Source organism: Lepidochelys kempii, chromosome 4 (genome assembly GCF_965140285.1).
Source record: "Lepidochelys kempii isolate rLepKem1 chromosome 4, rLepKem1.hap1, whole genome shotgun sequence".
NCBI classification, from domain to species: Eukaryota; Metazoa; Chordata; order Testudines; family Cheloniidae; genus Lepidochelys; species Lepidochelys kempii.
In genome coordinates, this window is record NC_136383.1 from 78,463,896 (window position 1) to 78,491,314 (window position 27,419).

The 27,419-nt window shown below is 42.9% G+C and overlaps 1 protein-coding gene across 7 annotated transcripts in view; it reads left to right on the forward strand.

Annotated features, from left to right (window-relative positions):
* Positions 1-27,419, forward strand: part of WWC2 (WW and C2 domain containing 2) — a 214,451-nt gene that overhangs the window by 136,436 nt on the left and 50,596 nt on the right. For 6 of the 7 annotated variants that reach the window (XM_073341736.2, XM_073341738.2, XM_073341742.2 and 3 more), the window contains 8 exons: positions 3,108-3,231; positions 10,443-10,523; positions 10,611-10,697; positions 13,484-13,676; positions 16,316-16,480; positions 17,309-17,421; positions 23,092-23,290; positions 24,872-25,036. In XM_073341736.2, coding sequence (XP_073197837.1) covers positions 3,108-3,231; positions 10,443-10,523; positions 10,611-10,697; positions 13,484-13,676; positions 16,316-16,480; positions 17,309-17,421; positions 23,092-23,290; positions 24,872-25,036 — 1,127 coding nt within the window. The remainder of the gene's footprint in view (positions 1-3,107; positions 3,232-10,442; positions 10,524-10,610; positions 10,698-13,483; positions 13,677-16,315; positions 16,481-17,308; positions 17,422-23,091; positions 23,291-24,871; positions 25,037-27,419) is intronic. The other variant, XM_073341739.2, reaches the window with a different exon arrangement.

Sequence of the window (27,419 nt, forward strand, 5' to 3'; positions counted from 1 at the left end):
AGCACCTGGAAAAAACAGCCCCAAAAAGGTAAATTTTAAAGGAAAGCTAGAATTAAAATATCTGAATATTAAATGAATATATTGCAGCGTCTTTTTTAGTGGTTTTATCATGCTAAGTGTTTCAATACTTTCCAGTTCATAGCATGGGGAGCCATCAGGGATTGCATGAGGCACTTGGGACTTCCTTTTGTCTCCTTCAGTTATGTACAGAAAGAGATATCAGAAGTTGACTAAGGACTTGTCTACCCAGAGAAATAGCTATTGCAGAATTAGTGGACTAAGCTAAGGGTGCCCACATAGGGAGCTAGTACAGTACTTGCTTTATGGCGCTTTAAACTCGCACCCTGGCTTTTTTTGCAACAGTTTTCCTGTGTAGACACGCTCTAAAGCACAAGTGTTCTGAATCTGTGAAGTGCAAAATTAGAGCTTTACTTTACCTTTACTTCTTGCTGTTCTTTTGTCTTTTCAGTGTAATGGAATTTAGTGTTTTGTCTGCTTTAGAAGCCTCACAGAATCTGATATAAGATGCTGGAGGAATGATTCAATTCAGTTCTTCAGTGGCCAGTTGAGTCACAACCAGTTTTCAAAAAATACAGCTTAGTTTCAACAACTAACTTTATGCTATTTTCGATACTCTAGCTGTTCACAATGTCCAAGTGGGCAGGGCGAATAAAGAGACAGATGTGAAAGGGAGGCATAAGGTGGCCAATGAGAAATCCAGGTCCCTGGTTTTGCTGATTTGAAGGAATATAGCTTTAAATGTTTTGAAGGGATGATACAGAGAAGAGAGGTATAGGTCAGCAAAAAAAGCCCTAAATTGTAGCTCTCGTTCTTGACAGTGCCACTGTATCTTTAATTCTAAAAGCACTTATATTTTTTAAAAAGCTATAAATAGAGTTAATCCTTATGCTGAGATTTCCTATTATTAATATATGTAGTGCCGTGTGTGTATAAATATAAAACACAAAAAAATTAAAAAGCCTACATTAAAAGTACATTAAGGTTGCAAAGTCAAGAACTCAAAAGTTAGGAAATGCAAAAAACAATTTAACCCCACCCCTTTGTAAGCCTGCATTATGATAGTCTAGTCTTTCATTACATGATACGTACAATTTTTTCCACAGGACCCCTGCCTCATTCAGTGCGCAGGATGAATGGTGCTCAGGGAGTGCATTGGGTTGTGTAATGAATGAGGCTGTTTTCTGTGGGACACTTGCAGCTGGCAGGAGCAATTGTAGGAAGCATTCTGCTTAGCCCTGGGATGGAGCATGTTAAGTAGCTGTGTGGATGGTGCATGCATAGTCTGATCAACTGCTAGGCATCTAGGGCATAGAGCTTGCTCAGTGCAGGTGGAATAGTATGAGGCCAGGTCTAAAGTAAAACTTACATTGGTATAACCCTGTTGCTCAGGGGTGTGAAAAATACACACACACACACGCGCGTGCATGCCCCCCCCAAGCAATGCACTTCTACTGACCTAACCATGGGTTTGAACAGCATTGTGTCGACAGGAGAAGGCCTCCCATCGACGTAGCTACTGTTTCTCATGGAGTTGGATTAATTATGTCAACGGGAAAACTCCCATCGGCGCTGCAGCATTTTAAGGATAGACCTGACTTGACAATTTAGCTGCCAAATTTTAAAAAGCTTTTATGGGTCATGTGCAAACTGCAGGGTTTTTTTTTAATAGGCTTATAATTTGGTCTAATTTATGTGGATTTTCACAAAGCAGCAAAAGGCACATGCCTGACACCAGGGCACTCACCCTACACCACACCAAATTCAAGTTCATGCACCAAAGCGTCAGAGTGTTAGAGCACCTCAGTGAAATGATTATAAGAGTTCTTTGAATGTGGGCAAAACCTGGTTTTCCCTAATCTCGCTCTTGGAAATGGCTGTCCTGTTTTAGCTGAAACTTTCAAAAACTAATTCAGTCTCCGGCAGACCTCTTGCATGGAAAATGTCAGCCGGGATGGTTAAAGTTTGGCAAAGTATTATAAGCAGCTAAAAACAAGGTTCGGTAATGGGAAGCAGATAAATTTAACTACAGGTGGTGCTTCCAGTGCCACCTATTACAGTACAAAACTCCCCGGCAGATAAAGTGTTTCTGTACTTGACTCTTGTAGGCACTTCTGTGTGTAGGGGAAGTACATATAGATTTACTGTTCTGTACAGATCCCTGCCGGCAGCAACCATGAAGTTCTTCCACAGTCAGTCTCTGTCATTGTCAAAGTCAATTGCAGGCTTCTGTAGTTATTCCTGGGGGTAATCAATAAATCGTGTCATCACCTTCATCCCTCGCATGAATCGAGGGGGGAGCACTTTATCATCAAGGAAAAAACATCCGTACTGCTACAAATAAAAGCAGAAATGTAGCAATCAGTCCTCTAATCAGAAGCCTTAAAATTTTAACATCTTAACAAGATGTAAAGTCATGACTCAGGAGGTGTGCATAACACATACCAATATCCTCACTCCTTTGCAAATTAAAAAACAAACAAACGCCATAGGCCTGCAACTTACTGCATGGTAAAATGATGCTTTCAATGAATGCTGTGTGTTCGTTGCAGGACACTAGCATATGAATATTACTTGGAGGTTAAAATTAAGTAGTAGCTGGTGCTAAAGGTTCTCTAGCGTAAAAAGTTTTTGATGATAGTGTTAGGCATTCCTTTGCTAAACCAAACGGGAGTTTGCATTCTTAGGAGGGAAAACCTGAAGCTTCTATATCACTTCTATATTTTTAATAAAGCGTAGTTGTCAGGACTGGTTTTGTGTGCTGCTGAAATGTTATTACAGTGAGAATTTAAAATTGGAAATGTAGGTTCAAAGCTCAAGATAAAGATGAATAAGGGTGAGAGAAGCTTGTGATAGGAAAGGGAATAATAGTCATACATTTTCAAGCTCATCAGTTGAGATATGTAAACCCCTAACTAGAATATGCGACAATAGTAATACATCCTCTATCTGTTCAGTGGCGTGGAACAGAATTACTCCATGAAATTGAGCTACAGGTCATCACTTTCAACTTGGCAGTGTTCTAAGCTGTGCAGGTACCTTGCTGATAATTGTCTAGAACTAATGTTTATTCTTCCTCCCTTGCTTAGGTGTCAACTTACCAAGAAGAGCGGTAAGTCAGCTGCTTGAGGAGAAAGCAACTTGTGTATCTGCTGCAGTGTCTGATGAGTCTGTGGCTGGAGACAGTGGTGTATATGAAGCTTCTGTAAAACAGTAGGTTTAAGAAACTGTGTGACTTTTTGACTGAAATTAGTGCACTTTGGTCCCAGGAGATGATCTGTCCTGCCCACCCACCCATTTGCAGCTTAATTTATAAAGAAAAGTATATTAACAAAATATTTACTTTTTTATAAACTAGGAAACATGCACATTATAGTGGACTACCAGTGCTACTATAGTTAAGGTTTAGATTAAAATTGTTTTAGGCACCTTAATTTGGCCATGTTGCTCTAATATAATGTTTTCTATTCCCATTTCTCTTGCTAAAAGTATGTCCTAGGCAGAAATGTAATATGTAAACTATAGGTTTCTTAGAACAATAAACAAACTTTAGCACAGATAATAGAATTTTAAGAATATTACAAACAAAAACAAACTAAAGGGAGTCTCTAGGATCTTCTGTGTTCACCAACTTTTGCGTGTACCTGATATTAAGAGATCTGGGGAGAGAGGTTTGAGGACTTCAGGATGCGTGTGTTAATGAGATGCTTACCTAATATCCCTCTTTCAAATGTTCCAGCAGCAGCCACAATAACCTTCCTTGATGGGCAAATGAAGGTACATTATGGCAGGGGTTCTCAACCTTTTTCTTTGACCCCTGGTTGAGAACCACTGCATTATGGTATCGTAGAGGGAGTGGGCCTTCATTAAGTTCTGGTAAAACTTTTAGTAGGTTCAAAATTTCTCAAATTAAAAAGACAAAACAAAACCATTCAGATGAAACCTAGCATAGAAGGTCTTGTGAGATTTCTACCATTCTGAACTAAAAGCTTACCAGAACATCTCAGGAGCATCCACTCAGTCCTGTCCTAAAGCTGTGGATCTGTACTTCAGCCTGAACTCTAAGGCCTAACCTAAGCCTATTCCTCATCAGATCTTATCACTACTTCCTTGGTCCCTCTCTAATGTAAGGTTTGGGTGGAATTAGACTTACACAGGTAATTCTTAGCTTGTGCATAAAGTAGTGCTGTCGATTAATCGCAGTTAACTCACATGATTAACTCACGTGATTAACTCAAAAAAATTAATTGTGATTAAAAAAATTAATTGCAATTAATCACAGTTTTAATCACACTGTTAAACAATAGAATACCAATTTACATTTATTAAATATTTTTGGATGTTCTACATTTTCAAATATATTACTTTTGATTACAAATATTTGCACTGTAAAAATGGCAAACAAAAGAAATAGTATTTTTCAATTCACCTCATACAAGTACTGTGGTGCAATCTTTGTCGTGAAAATGCAACTTACAAATGTAAATTTTTTTATTTTTTTTTAACTTAACTGCACTCCACAACAAAACAATGTAAAACATTAAAGCCTACAAGTCCACTCAATCCTACTACTTATTCAGCCAATCGCTAAGAGAAACAAGTTTGTTTACATTTATGGGAGATAATGTTACACCAATAAAATAAAAACCAGCAGGAGCTTATGAAAGGGGATAAGGCAAAATGCCACATTTATTGTGAATACAGAAAGAATCATAGTAAGCAGTTAGTTATAGCTATAACATTCCATTCAATTTATATTTATTTCACACATTCATTCATACACTCACACAGGTTCTGCAAGGTTGTTATCATAGTTACCGGCCTTAGAGTTGCTCGTGCCAAGCCACTGGCCAGGTGGCCTGGACACGAGGAGGGAGCAGGGCCTTGTCAAATGCACATCTGATGCTCCTGGAAGTTGATTTGCAGAATCAGACCCTAAAGTTCTCAGTTTTTAGAGTCCATTTTTATAGGAATTTATTCCTATGCCAGTCTATGGGAATTGCTTCATCATGCTGTTGCTAAGTCAGTCAGCAGATGGCACATTCCTGATGGCTCCGTGCTGCCAGATGTTATCTTGTTCTTTGGTTCTCCCATCCTTGAGGCTGTTGGGTGGATTCCAGTCTGCCCTCTGGGAGTCCTCTGGTTGTTTCCAATTGACACCTTCAGCCAATCAACACTGGATTCTTAGGCTGGCACCTCCCTGATCATTCATTTATTATCCACACCAAGCATCCATCCACATACATCCTCTATCTCTATTTTAATCGCAATTGTTAACAAAGCGAGATAAATACAACAAAAGGGCAGGCAGTCTGTGTGTGCTGTTTCTGTTACAAAGTATGGCTTTGAGAACAGACTCTGTCTTAGGATGCACTAATGCAATTAGCAGCTTGCAAGTTTCACACAGAGAGGGAGAGAAACAGTAAAAACAAGAGACCAAAAACCAAGAGACCTCTTAATTAGTAATACCCTGGAATTTAAACTATGGGGAATCAAACTCATTTGTGATTTTAATACAGAACTTCTTTAATATGATCCAACAATAATGCTCCCCGCTTCTTATTTACAATGTCTCCTAAAAGTGAGAACAGGTGTTTGCATGGCATTGTTGTAGCCAGTGTCACAAGATATTTATGTGCCAGATATGCTAAAGATTCATATGTCCCTTCATGCTTCAACCACCATTCCAGAGGACGTGCTTCCATTCTGATGATGCTTGTTAAAAAAAAAAAATGTGTTTGAACTCCTTGGAGGAGAATTGTATGTCTCCTGCTCCATGGTTTTACCTGCACTCTGCCATATATTTTGTGTTATGGTAGTCTTGGATGACAACCCAGCATAAGTTGTTTGATTTAAGAATACTTTCACTACAGATTTGACAAAACACAAAGACGGTTCTAATATCAGATTTCTAAAGATAGCTACAGCACTCGACCCGAGGTTTAAGAATCTGAAGTGCCTTCCAATATCTGACAGGGATGAGATGTGCAGCATGCTTTCAGAAGTCTTAAAAGAGCAACACTCTGATGCAGAAACTACAGAACCCAAACCATCAAAAAAGAGGATCAACCTTCTGCTAGTGGCATCTGATTCAGATGATGAAAATGAACATGCATCCTTCCACACGCTGGCTTTGGATTGTTATTGAGCAGAACCCATCATCGGCATGGATGCATGTCTTCTGGAATGGTAGTTGAAGCAGGAAGGGACCTATGAATCTTTAGCATATCATAAATATCTTGCGAATCTGGCTACAACAGTGCCATGCAAACGCCTGTACTCATTTTCAGGTGACATTGTAAACAAGAAACAGGCAGCATTATCTCCTGCAAATGTAAACAAGCTTGTTTGTCTGAGCGCTTGGCTGAACAAGAAGTAGGACTGAGTGGACTTGTAGGTTCTAAAGTTTTACATTGTTTTGTTTTTGAATGCAGTTTTTTTTTACATAATTCTACATTTGTAAGTTCAACTTTCATGATAAAGAGATTGCACTTGAATTAGGTGAATTGAAATATACTATTTCTTTTGTTTTTTTCCGTGCAAATATTTGGAAAAAAATATATAAAGTGAGCACTGTACACTTTGTATTCTGTGTTGTAACTGAAATCAATATATTTGAAAATGTAGAAAACACCCAAAAATATTTGAATAAATGTATTCTATTTTTGTTTTCAGAGAATCATAGAATCATAGAATATCAGGGTTGGAAGGGACCTCAGGAGGTCATCTAGTCCAACCCCCTGCTCAAAAGTAGGACCAATCCCCAATTAAATCATCCCAGCCAGGGCTTTGTCAAGCCTGACCTTAAAAACTTCTAAGGAAGAAGATTCCACCACCTCCCTAGGCAACGCATTCCAGTGTTTCACCACCCTCCTAGTGAAAAAGTTTTTCCTAATATCCAACCTAAACCTCCCCCACTGCAACTTGAGACCATTACTCCTTGTCCTGTCCTCTTCCACCACTGAGAATAGTCTAGAACCATCCTCTCTGGAACTACCTCTCAGGTAGTTGAAAGCAGCTATCAAATCCCCTCTCATTCTTCTCTTCTGCAGACTAAACAATCCCAGTTCCCTCAGCCTCTCCTCATAAGTCATGTGTTCCAGACCCCTAATCATTTTTGTTGCCCTTCGCTGGACTCTCTCCAATTTTTCCACATCCTTCTTGTAGTGTGGGGCCCAAAACTGGACACAGTACTCCAGATGAGGCCTCACCAATGTCGAATAGAGGGGGACGATCATGTCCTTCGATCTGCTCGCTATGCCCCTACTTATACATCCCAAAATGCCATTGGCCTTTTGGCAACAAGGGCACACTGCTGGCTCATATCCAGCTTCTCGTCCACTGTCACCCCTAGGTCCTTTTCCACAGAACTGCTGCCTAACCGTTCGGTCCCTAGTCTGTAGCTGTGCATTGGGTTCTTCCGTCCTAAGTGCAGGACCCTGCACTTATCCTTATTGAACCTCATCAGATTTCTTTTGGCCCAATCCTCCAATTTGTCTAGGGCCCTCTGTATCCTATCCCTGCCCTCCAGCGTATCTACCACTCCTCCCAGTTTAGTATCATCCGCAAATTTGCTGAGAGTGCAATCCACACCATCCTCCAGATCATTTATGAAGATATTGAACAAAACCGGCCCCAGGACCGACCCCTGGGGCACTCCACTTGACACCGGCTGCCAACTAGACATGGAGCCATTGATCACTACCCGTTGAGCCCGACAATCTATCCGACAAGTCATCCGGGACTTCCCCCATTCGCCACGAGTTTTCAATGATAATGGCCAATGGCTTTGCAATCACAGCCGCCAATTCCTTTAGCACTCTCAGATGCAACTCGTCCGGCCCCAGGGACTTGTGCACGTCCAGCTTTTCTAAATAGTCCCTAACCATCTCTTTCTCCACAGAGGGCTGGCCATCTATTCCCCATGTTGTGATGCCCAGCGCAGTAGTCTGGGAGCTGACCTTGTTCGTGAAGACAGAGGCAAAAAAAGCATTGAGTACATTAGCTTTTTCCACATCCTCTGTCACTAGGTTGCCTCCCTCATTCATTAAGGGGCCCACACTTTCCTTGGCTTTCTTCTTGTTGCCAACATACCTGAAGAAACCCTTCTTGTTACTCTTGACATCTCTCGCTAGCTGCAGCTCCAGGTGCGATTTGGCCCTCCTGATTTCATTCCTACATGCCCGAGCAATATTTTTATAATCTTCCCTGGTCATATGTCCAACCTTCCACTTCTTGTAAGCTTCTTTTTTATGTTTAAGATCCACTAGGATTTCACCGTTAAGCCAAGCTGATCGCCTGCCATATTTACTATTCTTTCGACACATCGGGATGGTTTGTCCCTGTAACCTCAACAGGGATTCCTTGAAATACTGCCAGCTCTCCTGGACTCCTTTCCCCTTCATGTTAGTCCCCCAGGGGATCCTACCCATCTGTTCCCTGAGGGAGTCGAAGTCTGCTTTCCTGAAGTCCAGGGTCCGTATCCTGCTGCTTACCTTTCTTCCCTGTGTCAGGATCCTGAACTCAACCAACTCATGGTCACTGCCTCCCAGATTCCCACCCACTTTTGCTTCCCCCACTAATTCTTCCCGGTTTGTGAGCAGCAGGTCAAGAAAAGCTCCCCCCCTAGTTGGCTCCTCTAGCACTTGCACAAGGAAATTGTCCCCTACGCTTTCTAAAAACTTCCTGGATTGTGTATGCACCGCTGTATTGCTCTCCTAGCCGATATCAGGAAAATTAAAGTCACCCATGAGAACCAGGGTGTGCGATCTAGTAGCTTCTGTGAGCTGCCGGAAGAAAGCCTCATCCACCTCATCCCCCTGGTCCGGTGGTCTATAGCAGGCTCCCACCACTATATCACTCTTGTTGCTCACACTTCTAAACTTAATCCAGAGACACTCAGGTTTTTCTGCAGTTTCGTACCGGAGCTCTGAGCAGTCATACTGCTCCCTACTCCCCCACCTTTTCTGCCCTGCCTGTCCTTCCTGAACAGTTTATAACCATCCATGACAGTACTCCAGTCATGTGAGTTATCCCACCAAGTCTCTGTTATTCCAATCACGTCATAATTCCTTGACATCACCAGGACCTCCAGTTCTCCCTGCTTGTTTCCAAGGCTTTGTGCATTCGTATATAAGCACTTGAGATAACCTGCTGATTGCCCCTCATTCTCAGTATGAGGCAGGAGCCCTCCCCTCACAGACATTCCTGCCTGTGCTTCCTCCCGGCATCCCGCTTTCCCACTTACCTCAGGGCTTTGGTCTCCTTCCCCCGATGAACCTAGTTTAAAGCCCTCCTCACTAGGTTAGCTAGCCTGCTTGCAAAGATGCTCTTCCCTCTCTTTGTAAGGTGGAGCCTGTCTCTGCCCAGCACTCCTCCTTCATGGAACACCATCCCATGGTCAAAGAATCGAAAGCCTTCTCTCCGACACCACCTGCGTAGCCATTCGTTGACTTCCACGATTCGACGGTCCCTACCCAGGCCTTTTCCTTCCACGGGGAGGATAGACGAGAACACCACTTGCGCCTCAAACTCCTTTATCCTTCTTCCCAGAGCCACGTAGTCCGTTTTACAGCATGATTAATCATGCAATTAATTGCGATTAATTTTTTTTATCGCGATTAAGTTTTTTTTATTGCTTGACAGCCCTAGATTAAAGTCATGTGCAGTGATTTGTGCTGCTGCATGTGGCGGTCATGAAGACTGTCTGTTGGATCTCAGTCCATCTTGGTCACAAGAGCACACCTCATGCTGCTTGTGACAATTGCAGCAAGCAGAATATGAATAGGTAGGATCTATGGGGATCTTTCCTGTCCCTCCAAAAAGCTAAGAATGGTGGGGTAGATGGAAGAGAGAAGAAATCCCCTTCCTATCTACTATTCACCAGGAGATGGTGGAAGGAAAGAGGAGAGAGACTTCCTTTGTTTCCAGCAACAAAAGGTGGGGAGAAAGAGTGGGTGTTTTCTCTCTTTTGCTTGCAATCAAGAAGTGATTGGGCAGCTATGAGAAGAGAGAGCTATAAACGTAGATTGGAGTCCCAATCACAAAATAATCATGGCATGATGTCTTGACACTATATTGACTGTGTGCATTGTTCTTTGCATCAGTAAGTGATGTATTTGGCCTGTGTTATCCAGAAGGTTAGACTAGATAGTCACAATGGTCACTCCTGGCCTTAAAATCAATGAATCTTGTTAATGCCATGTCCTTCCTCAAACAACCAATCAATTTCCAGTGGCTGGTTTTTAAAACCTATGCTGTTGCAGTACAAACACTGAAATTTTCAGTTGTGCTACAGATAAGTGATTCAATTAAATCTGTCTGTTGGGAGGCTTATGGGGGTTTTTTTGTATTCTTCTATGATAATTGAAAGTTAACTATGATTTTCTCACCCTTGTATCCAATTATTTACTTACCTGATCTAGACCAAATGAAACCGAAGATGCTGTATATAGTGAAGATGACACAACGATTCTAGAGGCTGCCCAAGTGCAAATAGGACTTAGGTAAGTAATAAGCAAATGGGAAACATCTGTTCATATTTAGGGAATCTTGTGGCAAAACTGCCTCACATTGTCTTCTTATCTTAACAGATATGACCGAAGCAGTTCAAGTTTTGTGGTAATTGTAATGCAGCTCAGAAATCTTCATGCCTTCTCTGTCCCCTTTGGTTCCAGAGTGTAAGTAAAATAATCCTTGAGTAGTAATGCTGAAGTGTACATTGCACGATTTCTGTGATTATGCTTTACTCATTCCTTTTGGAAGGTACTGTAGCTTTAAATACTGTATAATTATAAGTTATAGTTTTTAAAAAATAGTAGGTAAAAAATCATTGTTACTATAATCTTTCCAACAATCTCTCAGAAGGTTGTGTATATATGTGGTCTTACGTGTGTATAAAATTTTAAATAATTTTAAAATAGTGTATATTAGTTTTAAACAAGGGCCTGTCATAAGTTTAAGGGGCAATTTCATAAACTCTAAGTGGCTCAGCAAAAATGCTAGACACATCACCTCTAACAAGTGATGTTTGAGGGCTTCTCAAAAATTAGACTCTGTGTTGTGCTGTATAGACAGCAGACATATCAAAACAATAAAAGTGGAAAACAGGTTGATGAAAATATTGAAAAATGGCTGATGTAGGAAGTAATGAAAGAAACAAGAGGGAGTGTTCTTAGTGAACATAAGAATGGCCATACTGGGTCAGACTAGTGGTCCATCTAACCTAGTATCCTGTCTTCTGACAGTGGCTGATGCCAGATGCTCCAGAGGGAATGAAGAAAACAGGGCAGTTATCATGTGATCCATTCCCTGTCATTCAGTCCCAGCTTCTGGCAGTCAGAGATTTAGGGACATGGGATTGCATCCCTGACCATCTTGGCTAACAGCCATTGATGGACCTTACGGTGGTTAGAGTAGGAAACTGGGATTAAAGATGTCTGAGTTCTACACCTAGATCTGTAAATTAACTTGCTGTGTGGCTTTGGGCAAACAACTGCTTAAATTTTCCAGGCTGTAAAATAGGTACAGTAATATTTGAGTATCTCAACAGGCTGTTACCGAGGCTTAATATGATTAGAGGTAGGATGGAGCCAGTCCATGGAGAGATGGTATTTTTAAGGCTATTTTGAACTGGGTTCATTGACCAATAGGAAGCCAGTGAACATGAAGGATGTGTGTGACACAATCTTGTTTTCTGGAGTTAATAGTTTTGTGTGTCTCTCACTATTATACCCCCCCTAAAATTTATAGTGCAGGAATTTAGAAAGACCGTGAAAATGGAAAGTTGAGATGAGATATGGCTAATATAAGCATGAAGAAGGCTATCAAAGTTAAAGCGTTAAAGATCAAGTGGAGTACAAATATTAGCAATGGTCTGAAAATATAGTAAGAAAAACAAGTTGATTCCCAATATTTTTGGCCTTGGGACGAAAGTAGAGGGTTGAAGTCAGAGATCTGGGGCAAAGAATTGTTTACTCCACAAAAAGGACTCAAAGGTATACTGTTAATTTCAAAAACATGAGCTGCTTTCTTCTGATATAAAGCCATAGCTGTTAGAAGTGAAAGAATTTTTAAAATCCAGTGTACTTGTCTGTATTTGTAAGCTGTTTACATTTTTCTTAGCTTGTACAATGACAATCAATGAAGTCCGTTTCACTTTTGTTCACTTAGTACTGCCATCTTTGAAACATGCAGGAGAATGAACATTTGTGGAAAAAACACCTGTTTTCATTGATCCCTTATTAAAAAAAATTGTGTTGTGCTGTTGATGGTAGGTTTTATGAAACCTTGTTTTCACAATTTGGAATTTAAGACATTCAGTTGTCAGTGTCTTTCAGAGTATTCAGCAGTGGAAAGCTTATGCTCAAATAAATTGGTTAGTCTCTAAGGTGCCACAAGTACTCCTTTTCTTTTTGCGAATACAGACTAACACGACTGCTACTCTGAAACCTGACATAGCTGTGACCTGATACAGTCAATAAAAGCAGATACTTGGGAGTCGTAGTTAGAGGACTTCAGTATAGAAGAGAAGTCCAAGGTGGTTGATAATGAGGTGAAAATGAAGCTAGCTAAAGTGAGAAGGTGCATAAAAGAGGGTTAAGGAAAGATCCTTGGAACACTTGATGCATATGTAAAGGCAGGATTCAAATATGGAAACCACACGATTGGCCAGGGTGTTCAATAGGAGTACAGAGACTCTTGAATTTAGGCTACCATATACACGTGGGAGTAGGGGTGTGATTATTAAATACTAGCATAATCTTAATCTCCTTCAAGTACTGCTTCTCATCTTTCCTAGCTGTTTTCTTTCTCTTTTACTAGTTTTCCATTTTTCCTTTTTCTCAGAAATATGAGGTACAATGCATTTCACCATGTGACTGAATTCATTTCTAAGTGTTTAACTTTTCTCTCTCAATTTTCCAACTCTCTCTGTTCCAAAAGGATCTTTCAACTTCCTAGGATTTCTTGTTTCCATTAGGATAATGTATCCCACTGTCTGTGACATGATCTTCAGCGTCTCTCACTTAATACTAAAGCAAAGGATTCATTTGGATAGAGTCAGCAATGCCTACCTCATCTGTCACTACCTTCCCAAGGCACAGAAATAACTTTTGGGGAAATGGCTGTGCAAGGGACAGGTGGGAAGTTAAACTTATCAGCCCCTTCTTTCTCCTTCCTCCCAACTGAATTGTTGCCTGTCCATTTCCCTGGCATGCACTTTTCCTTCAAACCTTGTGGTCAGTTTCCCTCCACAGTGGAAGGCTGGCTGCAGTGATTCACTTTTCCCCTCAGCAGCTGGCACATGATAAGCATAGTGCACATGCAGCTGAGCACGAGACAATTACAGGGGTAAAATGTTAAGCCATTCATTTTGGATTTAGTGAATGATCTTAAATTGTAATTGTGCTTGTACAATAGGTGCTATTTGCTACACATGTACATCATTTTATTTTGCTCCCTTCAGTTATTTTAGGGTAGCAGTACTTCCATCTTCAGTTGATATCAGCTGTCTATTCCGCACTAAAGTCCATCCTGCTATGGAAACCATTTTATTCAATGAGATATTCAGAGTAGCCATTTCCCAAGACGCTTTGCAGCAGAAGACGTTACGTGTAGATGTCTGTTCTGTCAGTAAAATTCGACGGGAAGAATGCCTGGTATGCATTTTTTTTATTAGCTTTGCTTGGCATGCATTTGTTTGTTTTATTCCCCACTGATGAATATGGGTTCTAGAATTCTGCAACGCTCGCAGAAGAATTCAGTACCACATCTGAGTTGTCTTAATAGCACTGATGATTAAATTTCTCTGCAATTCCACATGTATACAATACAGTGTTGGATGGAGACAGATTTAAAAGCTCTATCTTGCCATGATATTTCACAGTGACAGTTGATGTGTAGCACACAGATGTAGATCATGAGTAATTTCATCTAAACTTCATTGGAGTTACATCCTTGTAACACTGATGCAAGTCAGAGTAGAATTGGGTCTCCAAAGTGTAAAATACAATATGTAAAACAAAGTGATGCGAACTTGTGTTGTAACAAAACACTGCCTGGAATGCAAATCTTTTGTACAACACTGTAGATTGCATTAAGCTACATGTTTTGAGACTAGTATACTTCATTGTAATAATATGTGACATTAACAATCTAGGATACTGTAGACTGTGACATTATCCATTTATTCTGGCTTCTGACATCATTAACTGTGTCATCATCACATAACTAATAACTTGCTTCCATTTACCATTAAGCTTACCATCATGTGAAAAAGACAAAAGGAAATTTCCCTTCCAGGATACTGTCATGGGGAGAGATAATTGGTTTATTTTAAAGTCTTTCCATATTTTGTATTTGTTATCACTGTCATCACATATTGTTGCCCAGCGGCAGTGGTAATGCATATGAGGCACATTGATTAATAATCAAGGACTCTTTAAAATATAAACTGCGAACCATGAACAATGCCTATAGCTCTGAGGAGGAGTCCAAGGAGCCAGTGAACACTGCCCAGAGGAACTCTGCACAGGTATATGAGACAAATAAGGTCCACAAGTAGGCCCCACATTTGTAAAGAACCTCCCCTCGAGCTTCCTCCTCCTGGACCGATGGATGGTTATCTTGGCCAGCGGCAGGAGCTTGATGAGGTGGCCAGCAACTTTGTGGAGTTATAGTCGGGGACTGCGTACAGGCGAGTCGCATCTTAAGCGGGGGTTAGTTTCTAAAGTCAGCGTGTAAGGCGAAAATCGCATATAGTCAAAATTGCCCTTGAAAATCCCTTAAATAGCCCATAAAGTATACTGTACATGGTTTTGTGTATACTGCACAACCCTGTACAGCAGGGGTCGGCAACCTGCGGCACGCGTGCCAAAGGCGGCACACGAGCTGATTTTCGGTGGCACTCTGCTGCCAGCCGGGGTCCCAGTCGCCGGCGCCGCTCAGCCCGCTGCCAGTCTGGGGTTCCAGCCGCTGGCCCCTTTAAATGTAAAATGTATTATTGGCATGCCAAACCTTAAATTAATGAAGACTTGGCACGCCACTTCTCAAAGGTTGCCAACCCCTGCACTAGAATCCACTCAGCGCAGCAAGATGCTCACACACCGGATTGGCAGGCAGCGATCAATCCAGCGGGGATTGACTTATAGCGTCTAGCCTAGGCGCAGTAAATCGACCCCTGAGCGCTCTCCCGTCGACTCCTGTACTCCACTACCGCAAGTGGGAACTGAGACCGACTGAGGGAACAGCAGATTCCCATCTCACGTCTCCCATCTCACGCTCGCTCCAGGGCATACACTCATTGAGTGGAATGGTGGGCAGAATTGTTATTTTTCTTTTTTATTCATTTTTCTTTTTTTTGCCAGGCGCATATAGTTGAATTCGCGTAAGTTAAATGCGTGTATGATGCAACTCGCCTGTACAGGAAAAGATGTGGGGGAAAATGCACTGGAACCTCAGCAGGAGGTTTTGGAGGAGCCAGAAGAGGGGCTGCCATTTAGTGCCTTCCAGGTAGATGTGCACCAGGGTCTCCCTCGCTGCAGAAGGGACACATGTCAGGCTGTCAGTGAACTTTGCCAACCAGGCACCCAGACTGACAGCCATGGAGAATGAAATCCTCTTTTTAGCTACAAAACAGAGAATTTAAATCTCCAGGGTATAGCCCTGGCAGCAATAGTGCAAATTTCCCCATAGTTCCCAACCAGTAAGCCTCAAACCTCACCTGAAGGCCTCCCTTCCCTGAATGAAAAGGTAGCTTAATCTCCCATACTATTCACTCTTGTTCTTCTTCGCTGATACTGCCAGGAAGGTTCCAGTTAGTATTGGTGGTTGTGGGTGATTTTTGTGATGGGCCAACTGTCTGCTGAGAAGTGGACTGAGATCAACCAGAATTGGTATTGTGGCTTTGTCTCTCCAGAACCCAAGCTGTGCACTCTGCAGTGGACTCCAACAGTTGTTCATTATTTAATGCTAGAGAATACCAGAGAAGCATTTTGGGGGTTTTCAGGGGTCTCATTTTTTTGTAACAGGTAAATGCTCAGCTTGGTATTTAATTTTAAAAAAAAAAAAAGGGGTATATGCAATATTGAGTAGCTTGTACAGATTTCCATTTGCTCTTTAAACTCTGTTACATCGCTGGAAAAAAACAATGCTTTTTGTGCTGTAAAATGCCCAGAAATGCTCGTCAAGTTTGTGGTGCCCTTTGTACAGTGAAAAATACTGTAGAATGAGAGCTCAGCTCTCATAAAGGAAAAATGACCAATTTTAACTTTTTCCTTCCATCTGTCATTCCATGTAGGCTGGAACTCAGCTCAGCCTTGCAGATTTATCATTTTCTAATGAGACCTATACTCTGTGGTATAATCTGCTGCCCTGCAAGCAAATTCCAGGCAAAAAGAACAAGGAACAAAATGAGGAATCGGTGTTTCTGCCTTACAAGCAATTGTCAGGCTCGTATGACTTGGTGAGCAGTGTGCATTGGCTACGCCAGTAAAAGCAAGAAAAAAGGCATTGACCCCTACTCCCTCACCCCACTGAGGCAGTTGCACTAATGTTACATGCACCAAACTGCAGTTCTTATTCATTGACTTTACTAGGGGCTCGGGTCCCGATCCTGCAAGCACTCATGTGCATGCTTAACTTGACTAGTCCCACATGGGTTTGTAAATATTAAGCATGTGCATAGACCCTCATTCTACAAACACTTAACTATGGGTTGTAGGATTGGGTCCTATGTTTCAATCTCTCCTTCCCCTGACCTACCTTACATTGTTTTTAAAATAAGAGTCTCCCTAGCTTCCCTGTTAGTTAATTTGGTTTCTTATTTTCATGTGTATATTTTGGAAACAGCTTTGTTTTTTGTTCTTTGCACTCACATGTTAAAATATTTTCATTGCATTTAAAAATACTTTTTATGCAAATTGTACCTTAATCATTCCAGCTAAAACAAACTTTTCTGCTTTGTGCTTCCATCACAAGAACAGCATGAGACATATGTGATTTTAAGAAATAATCTTTTCTTCCTATTTAGGTGATACTATAATCACCCCTCATTAGAGAAGAAATATACTTCATGGTATCTCCCTTTGAATGTTTTCACACAACTAATTAGTATGTAGCATGTCTGGAATTCTGATTCCTGGCATAAACTTCCATACTTTGCCTTTTTATTATCACTTAATCACATTTTCCTGGTGTAAGGGAATGCCAGGGAAACACAACTCTTGTAAGCATTGTCATTTCTTGCCTAATATACTGTGCCTAGTTTCATTCTATTTATTTACGCCATCAGGATGCTGTTTCGGCTCTGTTGGAGAGGACATCTGCTGAGTTGGAAGCGGTAGAGCAAGAGCTGGCGGAGGAGGAGGAAGAGGGGCAGGAGCACAGGTGTGCTGATGAAGACTGGTAAAGTTGTTCTTTCCATTGACCCTCACTGTAGGCTTAGGAAAAGTGCTTTACCTGCCAGGGGAAAAAAATTAGTTCTTCTGCAGGGACAATCCATTATCTTCACTTAAGTTTACCAAATATACTGAGGCTATGTCTACACTACGAAATTAGGTCGAATTTATAGAAGTCGTTTTTTTAGAAATCGGTTTTATATATTCGAGTGTGTGTGTCCCCACAGAAAATGCTCTAAGTGCATTAACTCGGCGAAGCGCTTCCACAGTACCGAGGCTAGAGTCGACTTCCGCAGTGTTGCACTGTGGGTAGCTATCCCACAGTTCCCGCAGTCTCCGCTGCCCATTGGAATTCTGGGTTGAGATCCCAACGCCTGATGGGGCTAAAACATTGTCGCGGGTGGTTCTGGGTACATATCGTCAGGCCCCCGTTCCCTCCCTCCCCCCGTGAAAGCAAGGGCAGACAATCATTTCGCGCCTTTTTTCCTGAGTTACCTGTGCAGACGCCATACCACGGCAAGCATGGAGCCCGCTCAGGTAACCGTCACCCTATGTCTCCTGGGTGCTGGCAGACGCGGTACGGCTTTGCTGCACAGCAGCAGCAACCCATTGCCTTCTGGCAGCAGACGGTGCAATACGACTGGTAGTCGTCCTCGTCGTGTCCGAGGTGCTCCTGGCCACGTCGGCTGGGAGCGCCTGGGCAGACATGGGCGCAGGGACTAAATTTGGAGTGACTTGACCAGGTCATTCTCTTTAGTCCTGCAGTCCTATTGAACCGTCTTATGGTGAGCGGGCAGGCAATACGGACTGCTAGCAGTCATACTGTACCATCTTCTGCCAGGCAGGCAAGAGATGAGGATTGCTAGCAGTCGTATTGTACCATCTTATGCCAGGCAGGCAAGAGATGAAGATGGCTAGCAGTCGTACTGTACCATCTTCTGCCGAGCAGCCATGAGATGTGGATGGCATGCAGTCCTTCTGCACCGTCTGCTGCCAGCCAAAGATGTAAAAGATAGATGGAGTGGGTCAGAACAAGAAATAGACCAGATTTGTTTTGTACTCATTTGCCTCCTCCCCTGTCTAGATCACACTGCAGTCACTCACAGAGAAGGTGCAGCGAGGTAAATCTAGCCATGTATCAATCAGAGGCCAGGCTAACCTCCTTGTTCCAATAACAACGATAACTTAGGTGCACCATTTCTCATTGGAACCCTCCGTGCGCTCCTGCCTGAGATACTCCTTGATGTACAGGCACACCCTTTGTTGATTTTAGCTCCCTGAAGCCAACCCTGTAAGCCATGTCGTCAGTCGCCCCTCCCTCCGTCAGAGCAACGGCAGACAATCGTTCCGCGCCTTTTTTCTGTGCGGACGCCATACCAAGGCAAGCATGGAGGCCGCTCAGCTCACTTTGGCAATTAGGAGCACATTAACCACCACACGCATTATCTAGCAGTATATGCAGCACCAGAACATGGCAACGCGATACCGGGCGAGGAGGTGACGTCAGCGCGGTCCCGTGAGTGATCAGGACATGGACACAGATTTCTCTGAAAGCATGGGCCCTGACAATGCATGCATCATGGTGCTAATGGGGCAGGTTCATGCTGTGGAACGCCGATTCTGGGCTCGGGAAACAAGCACAGACTGGTGGGACCGCATAGTGTTGCAGGTCTGGGACGATTCCCAGTGGCTGCGAAACTTTCATATGCGTAGGGGCACTTTCATAGAACTTTGTGACTTGCTTTCCCCTGCCCTGAAGCGCATGAATACCAAGATGAGAGCAGCCCTCACAGTTGAGAAGCGAGTGGCGATAGCCCTGTGGAAGCTTGCAACGCCAGACAGCTACCGGTCAGTTGGGAATCAATTTGGAGTGGGCAAATCTACTGTGGGGGCTGCTGTGATGCAAGTAGCTCACGCAATCAAAGATCTGCTGATATCAAGGGTAGTGACCCTGGGAAATGTGCAGGTCATAGTGGATGGCTTTGCTGCAATGGGATTCCCTAACTGTGGTGGGGCTATAGACGGAACCCATATCCCTATCTTGGCACCGGAGCACCAAGCCGCCGAGTACATAAACTGCAAGGGGTACTTTTCGATAGTGCTGCAAGCACTGGTGGATCACAAGGGACATTTCACCAACATCAACGTGGGATGGCCGGGAAAGGTACATGACGCTCGCATCTTCAGGAACTCTGGTCTGTTTCAAAAGCTGCAGGAAGGGACTTTATTCCCAGACCAGAAAATAACTGTTGGGGATGTTGAAATGCCTATAGGTATCCTTGGGGACCCAGCCTACCCCTTAATGCCATGGCTCATGAAGCCGTACACAGGCAGCCTGGACAGTAGTCAGGAGCTGTTCAACTACAGGCTGAGCAAGTGCAGAATGGTGGTAGAATGTGCATTTGGACGTTTAAAGGCGCGCTGGCGCAGTTTACTGACTCGCTTAGACCTCAGCGAAACCAATATTCCCACTGTTATTACTGCTTGCTGTGTGCTCCACAATATATGAGAGAGTAAGGGGGAGACGTTTATGGCGGGGTGGGAGGTTGAGGCAAATCGCCTAGCTGCTGGTTATGCGCAGCCAGACACCAGGGCGGTTAGAAGAGCACAGGAGGGCGCGGTACGCATCAGAGAAGCTTTGAAAACCAGTTTCATGACTGGCCAGGCTACGGTGTGAAAGTTCTGTTTGTTTCTCCTTGATGAAACCCCCCGCCCCTTGGTTCACTCTACTTCCCTGTAAGCTAACCACCCTCCCCTCCTCCCTTTAATCATTGCTTGCAGAGGCAATAAAGTCATTGCTGCTTCACAGTCATGCATTCGTTATTCATTCGTCACACAAATAGGGAGATGACTACCAAGGTAGCCCAGGAGGGGTGGTGGAGGAGGGAAGGAAAATGCCACACAGCACTTTAAGCACAGCACTTTAAAAGTTTACAACTTTAAAATTTATTGAATGACAGCCTTCTTTTTTTTGGGCAATCCTCTGTGGTGGAGTGGCTGGTTGGCCGGAGGCCCCCCCACCGCGTTCTTGGGCGTCTGGGTGTGGAGGCTATGGAACTTGGGGAGGAGGGCGGTTGGTTACAGAGGGGCAGCAGTGGCAGTCTGTGCTCCAGCTGCCTTTGCTGCAGCTCAACCATACACTGGAGCATACTGGTTTGGTCCTGCAGCAGCCTCAGCATTGAATCCTGCCTCCTCTCATCACGCTGCCGCCACATTTGAGCTTCAGCCCTGTCTTCAGCCCGCCACTTACTCTCTTCAGCCCGCCACTTACTCTCTTCAGCTCTCCACCTCTCCTCCCGGTCATTTTGTGCTTTCCTGCACTCTGACATTATTTGCCTCCACGCATTCGTCTGTGCTCTGTCAGTGTGGGAGGACAGCATGAGCTCGGAGAACATTTCATCGCGAGTGCGTTTTTTTTTCTTTCTAAGCGTCACTAGCCTCTGGGAAGGAGAAGATCCTGTGATCATTGAAACACATGCAGCTGGTGGAGAAAAAAAAAGGGACAGCGGTATTTAAAAAGACACATTTTATAAAACAGTCGCTACACTCTTTCAGGGTAAACCTTGCTGTTAACATTACATACATAGCACATGTGCTTTTGTTACAAGGTCGCATTTTGCCTCCTCCCACCGCGTGACTACCCCCTCAACCTTCCCCCCTCCCTGTGGCTAACAGCGGGGAACATTTCTGTTTAGCCACAGGCAAACAGCCCAGCAGGAATGGGCTCCTCTGAGTGTCCCCTGAAGAAAAGCACTCTATTTCAACCAGGTGACCATGAATTATATCTCACTCTCCTGAGGATAACACAGAGAGATAAAGAACGGATTTTGGTTGAATGCCAGCAAACATACACTGCAATGCTTTGTTCTACAGTGATTCCCGAGTACGTGTTACTGGCCTGGAGTGGTAAAGTGTCCTACCATGAAGGATGAAATAAGGCTGCCCTCCCCAGAAACCTTTTGCAAAGGCTTTAGGACTACATCTAGGAGAACCGCAAATGCCAGGGCAAAGTAATCCTTTCACATGCTTGCTTTTAAACCATGTGTAGCATTTTAAAAGGTACACGCACCAGAGGTCCCTTCTCCGCCTGCTGGGTCCAGGAGGCAGCCTTGGGTGGGTTCGGGGGGTACTGGCTCCAGGTCTAGGGTGAGAAACAGTTCCTGGCTGTCGGGAAAACCGGTTTCTCCGCTTGCTTGCTGTGAGCTATCTACAACCTCCTCCTCATCATCATCTTCTTCGTCCCCAAAACCTACTTCCGTATTGCCTCCATCTCCATTGAAGGAGTCAAACAACACGGCTGGGGTAGTGGTGGCTGAACCCCCTAAAATGGCATGCAGCTCATCATAGAAGCGGCATGTTTGGGGCTCTGACCCAGAGCGGCTGTTCGCCTCTCTGGTTTTCTGGTAGGCTTGCCTCAGCTCCTTCAGTTTCATGCGGCACTGCTTCATGCCCTGGGAGATTTTCATAAAGGTTTTGGCATTTCGAAAACTGGAACGGAGTTCTGATAGCACGGATTCCTCTCCCCATACAGCGATCAGATCCCGTACCTCCCGTTCGGTCCATGCTGGAGCTCTTTTGCGATTCTGGGACTCCATCATGGTCACCTGTGCTGATGAGCTCTGCATGGTCACCTGCAGCTTGCCACGCTGGCCAAACAGGAAATGAGATTCAAAAGTTCGCGGTTCTTTTCCTGTCTACCTGGCCAGTGCATCTGAGTTGAGAGCGCTGTCCAGAGCGGTCAGAATGGAGCACTCTGGGATAGCTCCCGGAGGCCAATACCATCGAATTGTGTCCACAGTACCCCAAATTCGAGCCGGCAACGTCGATTTAAGCGCTAATCCACTTGTCAGGGGTGGAGTAAGGAAATCGATTTTAAGAGCCCTTTAAGTCGAAATAAAGGGCTTCATTGTGTGGACGGGTGCAGGTTTAAATCGATTTAACGCTGCTAAATTCAACCTAAAGTCCTAGTGTAGACCAGGGCTGAATGTTCTAATGCCCCACCCCACCCTGCCCTTCTGTGTAATCCACTCAGTTCTTCCTGACTCACTGACAGTTTCCCAAAATGCCACATCACAAATGCTACTTGTCCCATCTTATTGCAATCCATACAACCCATTAACTTTAATGAGAGATTAATAGGATTTAGGGTGAGAGGGCTGCTGCGTGTCATAGACAGGATATGTGCTGTTTGTTCTTGTTCTGGAGGGGCTGTGAACTTTCTTCATGAGTGGGACGGGTTCAGTTGCTAAATTACTGTATCTTGTTGTGTATGTTAAGGAACAGTATTTCCCAGTACTCCTTTTCTGTAGTTATCATACAGAAATGTGTGATCACGTGCAGGAAGCTTTAATAAGGCTTTTTCATAGCATTAAATTTCTCATGTACGTTCTCACCAGAGCAGCATGGTGCTATCAAATTTAGTGTGCTTTGTTAAAATGTTCTCGAAGGTGAATTATAACAGAGCTTTCTGTTTTTTCTTGGAGCATATAATTAAAAATGCATTCACATGAGTAATTTGGAAGCATTTGGTGAGACTATAATCATCCTGTTCTTATCAAGATAACATGTTGATAACAATACACCTCTTGTACAAGGTGCAGGATTTAGGCATTCCAGTACTTTTCTTTTGTGGGTCTTGTCAGTTCAAGGGTAACTTGGGTTACTTTTGTTCTTGCAGGTTAGAAATGCTAGAAGAGGCATCTGATGAAATTGTGGATGAAGAGGAGGATGGAGTTGAATTGGCAGAGGAAGGAGGATATACAGATAACTTGAGATTATGCACCGATACAGCAGAGACAGACGAAAAGAAGGGTGGGGAAGAAAGTGACCATGCTGATGCCCCTGGCAATCAGTTAGCTGCTGTAGTGCCAACTCTGGTGAGTATTTTAGATTGTGCTTCCCTAAAGCATATGGCATGTTTGAAGACACCACTTAGTCTTATGAAATATTTATTTGCTTCTTACCCTAGGAGTATGCCATAATATTATATCGGGTCTGAAAGCTTAAAGATTATCATGACATTTTATTATAGCAATTGTTTGTACAGTAAGTTTGAGAAAAATCAGATTGGTCATTTTTGAGTTAGGCAAGCGTGAACTTCTAACATTCATTCTAGTTGAAAATTTTGCATGCTTTTAACTAAAAAACTACCACCTTAAAACTCCAGTCTGTACTTGGTCTCTGAGTAAGGAAAAAATTCAAGCTGAAAGAAAATCCGTTTAGTAGCTTGAAGGTTATGAATGTGTAAGTTATTTTTTGCTTATGTATGTCATGATTTCATCTTTAGTTTTTTCTTATTTCTCTTAAGATTGTGTTTCAAAAAAAATTAAGATCTTTGAAATTAGCGCAGGGAATTTAAACATAAATCTTCCATCTGAACTTGGAAAAGTTCAATGCCTGGTCTAGTGACTCATTGGGGATTGTAATTAGCTCTCAGTTAGTGCAGGGAGTGGCCAAATGGACTGAGGGTCTTTTGGGGACCAGGCTGGCAGGCACAGATGATAGTCCTGATTCAGCAAGCTGCTTAAGCACATGCCCAGGACAACTCACCTGCTTAAAGTTAGACACATGCTTAAGTAGTTTTCTGAATCATGGCCGAAAGCTGCGATCTAGGCCTTGTTAAGAAGACCTGCATTCAGCAGTGAGTCAGAGGCCTAGCAGCAGGTGGCAGTGCAATGTCTGATTGCAATACTGATTGAAATGTGATCTACTAGTGCCAAATCCTCCTACAGTTGCTGTGCTGCTGCTTAAAATATTCTCTGATCTGTATGGACAACTAGATACGTGAAAACTTCAACCAACAATCAACTTGGCTGTAGAAAAAGGAGAAAAGATACCTAAATGCTTACTTCAGTGGGCACAGTAAATAAAGTAGGACCCAATTAATATTGTATGAATTAGTTGAGTGGGAAGCCCCAGTTCAGATTAGTGAGGTTGGCAGATTAGCAGTTGCCATGGGGTGGGCAAGGAAGAACAACAGCAGTCAGTGATGGAGCCCTGTTTCAAGGTGTTTGCTGCAGGGAGGGAGTCGAGGGGCAATACGAAATGCCCAGTTAATCCTTTAGGCATGTGGCATCACTTCTCAGCCCTGCCCCCAGCACAGCATCAGAGCCTCGCTGTGTAGCCGTAAACTGCAAACCCAACTGTTTGTTCTGAGTACAGACTTTCCGGATTGTGGTTTACAGATTAGTGAGGCCCCTGCTGTAGAAGTTTCAGATGGAAGTGGCAATCGTATTGGGCACAGGGAACACTTGGCAAGGTTTTTCTTACACTTTGCAACTGATTTTTTTTTTTTATTGAATACTGCTGCACTTAGTTATGGGTAAGATTCTTTGCTTTCTGTGTTGGCTTTCAACTTAAATGGTCTTGGGAGGGTAATAAACAGTGCTTGCAAGGTATACCGCTGGCAGGGGAGTGTATGTGTCTATGTATTTTTTATTTTAAATTCCTCTTGACAGGTTGATAAAGAGACTAATACTGAGGAAGCCGTTAATGAGAATATGGCAGTCCGGCCCAAGGACAGAGCCAGCTTGAGCTCTAGACAGCGTCCCTTTGTCAGGAACAGCATGATCGTGCGGTCGCAAACCTTCTCTCCAGGAGAGCGGAACCAGTACATCTGTAGGGTAAGAGGAAAAGCACTCTCAATAAGATGCTATTAACTAAATAGTCATTTAATTCCTTGGCAATGGCACATTATTGGCAATGAGTCGTGTACTGGGAAAACCCACTTTTCACCTGCAAGAGTCTAAATTGTGCTTTTCTTGGATTTTCAAAAGAACATATTGATGCCCAGTGGAACAGGCTTACAGTGAAGTCATATATTGTCACAAAACACTTTTACTATGGATGAAAAGCAACCCTTTGCAGAGGGCTTGTATGTATGAAGTGTCTTGTGCTGGACCTCTGCAAAGGGGTGGGTTTCACTGTATAAACAGAATAGTAATTCACACATAGCAATGCACTGAAATAATCTGGCATCTTTGATCTGTTGAAAATGTGTTAGAATAAAGCTCACAATAAGCAAACACTGCATTAGCATTTTTTAATAACGTACAGTGTGAGGGCAACATAGCCTGGAAAAAGCTGTTTGAAGCTTAACCAAACTATCCAATTTGAAATCATGGTAGCATCTACATGATGCAGTTCTGAAACCCTGCTGCAGCTGTGTCCCTGAGCTCTGCCTTGGGCGTTAGTCTCAAATTTGGTTCTGACAATACAGTTTTAGTCCCCCTTTGAACAGTGATAATATGGAGACTGTCTTAGTTTATCAGCAATAGGTATAAGTGTTTGGTATTTAAACAATAAAAACATTAGTTTTAAGATCTAAGAAGTGACCACAAGCTGAGTTACACAAATTTTAATTTAAAAACAAATTGAATGCTTTTTTAAAAAAAAATTGGATATTTGCTTTGATCCCAGTATGGCTTCAGTGGCAAGTATGTAATTTTTTTTCTCAGCATTTTAATTCCTTATCAATCCCACTGCTCAACTGGTCAGAAGTTTCCATTTTAAATATGAAATTTTCAAAGTTGGTCCCAACTTTGTGATGATTTATCTGATTAAAAAATGAAAATAATTGGTATCAAAACACTTAGCAGTAAGCCATATTTATCCTGTCACAAGGTGAATCTCCTCTGAAATGACCTTTCACTTCCTCTTGCACTCACTAAGCATATTCGGTACTGATAGAATACTATTCTACAAGCTTTCCAAAGTTTGGCTGAATCCAGGGCCCACTGTGTGGTGTTTAACCCCTATGCATTGAGACCTCGTTTACACTGGTGAACCTTGCAGCCCTAATGCTGTTACTTGTGCAGCTCCTCCAGAGGAAATAATGGTGGATGGTGTGATGTAGAGAGGGCCCTGATGGTTTTAGCTACTGTTGTGTAAACTTGGGCATGGCAGTATAAACACCTTAACTTCCACCCATCCTACCAGCAGTGGAGCTGAACTGGTGGTAAATTATGGCTATGAAGTTTGCTGGTATAGATGTAACTAGAGTATGAAACCAAGGTACCATTCTCAGATTGTGACTGTGGCAGGGCCAGGATGCAGAGATTATGACTTGCCAGAAGGTCATATAGGAAGCCACTATTGGAGCTGGTGACAGAATCCAGACCTTCTGGGTCCCATTCCATTCCCTGAACCACAAGACCATCCTTCCTCCCCCACTGTGCAGCACGTCCTGGGCAGAAAACATTTGATGGATATGCACTTCAAGGCCAGAAGGGACCATTGTGATCATCTAGTCTGACCTCCTGAATATTGCAGGTCACAGAACTTGACCCACCACTCCTGTAATAGACCATTGACCTCTTTCAGAGTTTCTGAAGTCCTCAAATTGTGGTTTAAAGACTTCAAGTTACAGACCATTCACTCCAGCTAGCTACCTGCTGATGTCTGCTCCCTTATAGTGAAGCACCTCTTCTCACATGATGATTTGAAAGTGACTCTCATGAAGTATATATAGTCAGAGATTGTAGGGGGAGATTCTCAAAGACACAAAGGACAAGTAGGGACCCAAATCCCATTTGTTCCTTTGAAAAGTGTTTAACAAAAATGTAGATGCTAATGTCTGATCATTAGCATTGATGAGTTAACAGCTGAATTTGTATAGGAGAAGACTGATTTCTCTCTAGGGATATATACCCATGTCACAAGGTTCTTCTTTTTCACATAAATGCTGCATTAGAATGCTGTAGGGCTCTGACTTTGTCAGTCATTGAAATTTCAGCAGCAAAATTCCTGTAGTCCATGTTAATTTTTTCAGCTGTTCAGAAAAGAGTACTAATAATCTTTCAGATAACTGTATAAGACTTTAAACCAGCTTTCTTTTAATTCAGCTACTATATACATTGATATACTTAATAGATATTCAGTTTGAGAACAATCTGTCAACTCATGTACTTTTATAATATAACTAAGGCTATGTCTACAGGGCACTTTCGTCGGTAAACTTTTGTCTGTCAGACGTGTGAAAAAACACACACCCCTGACTGACAAAAG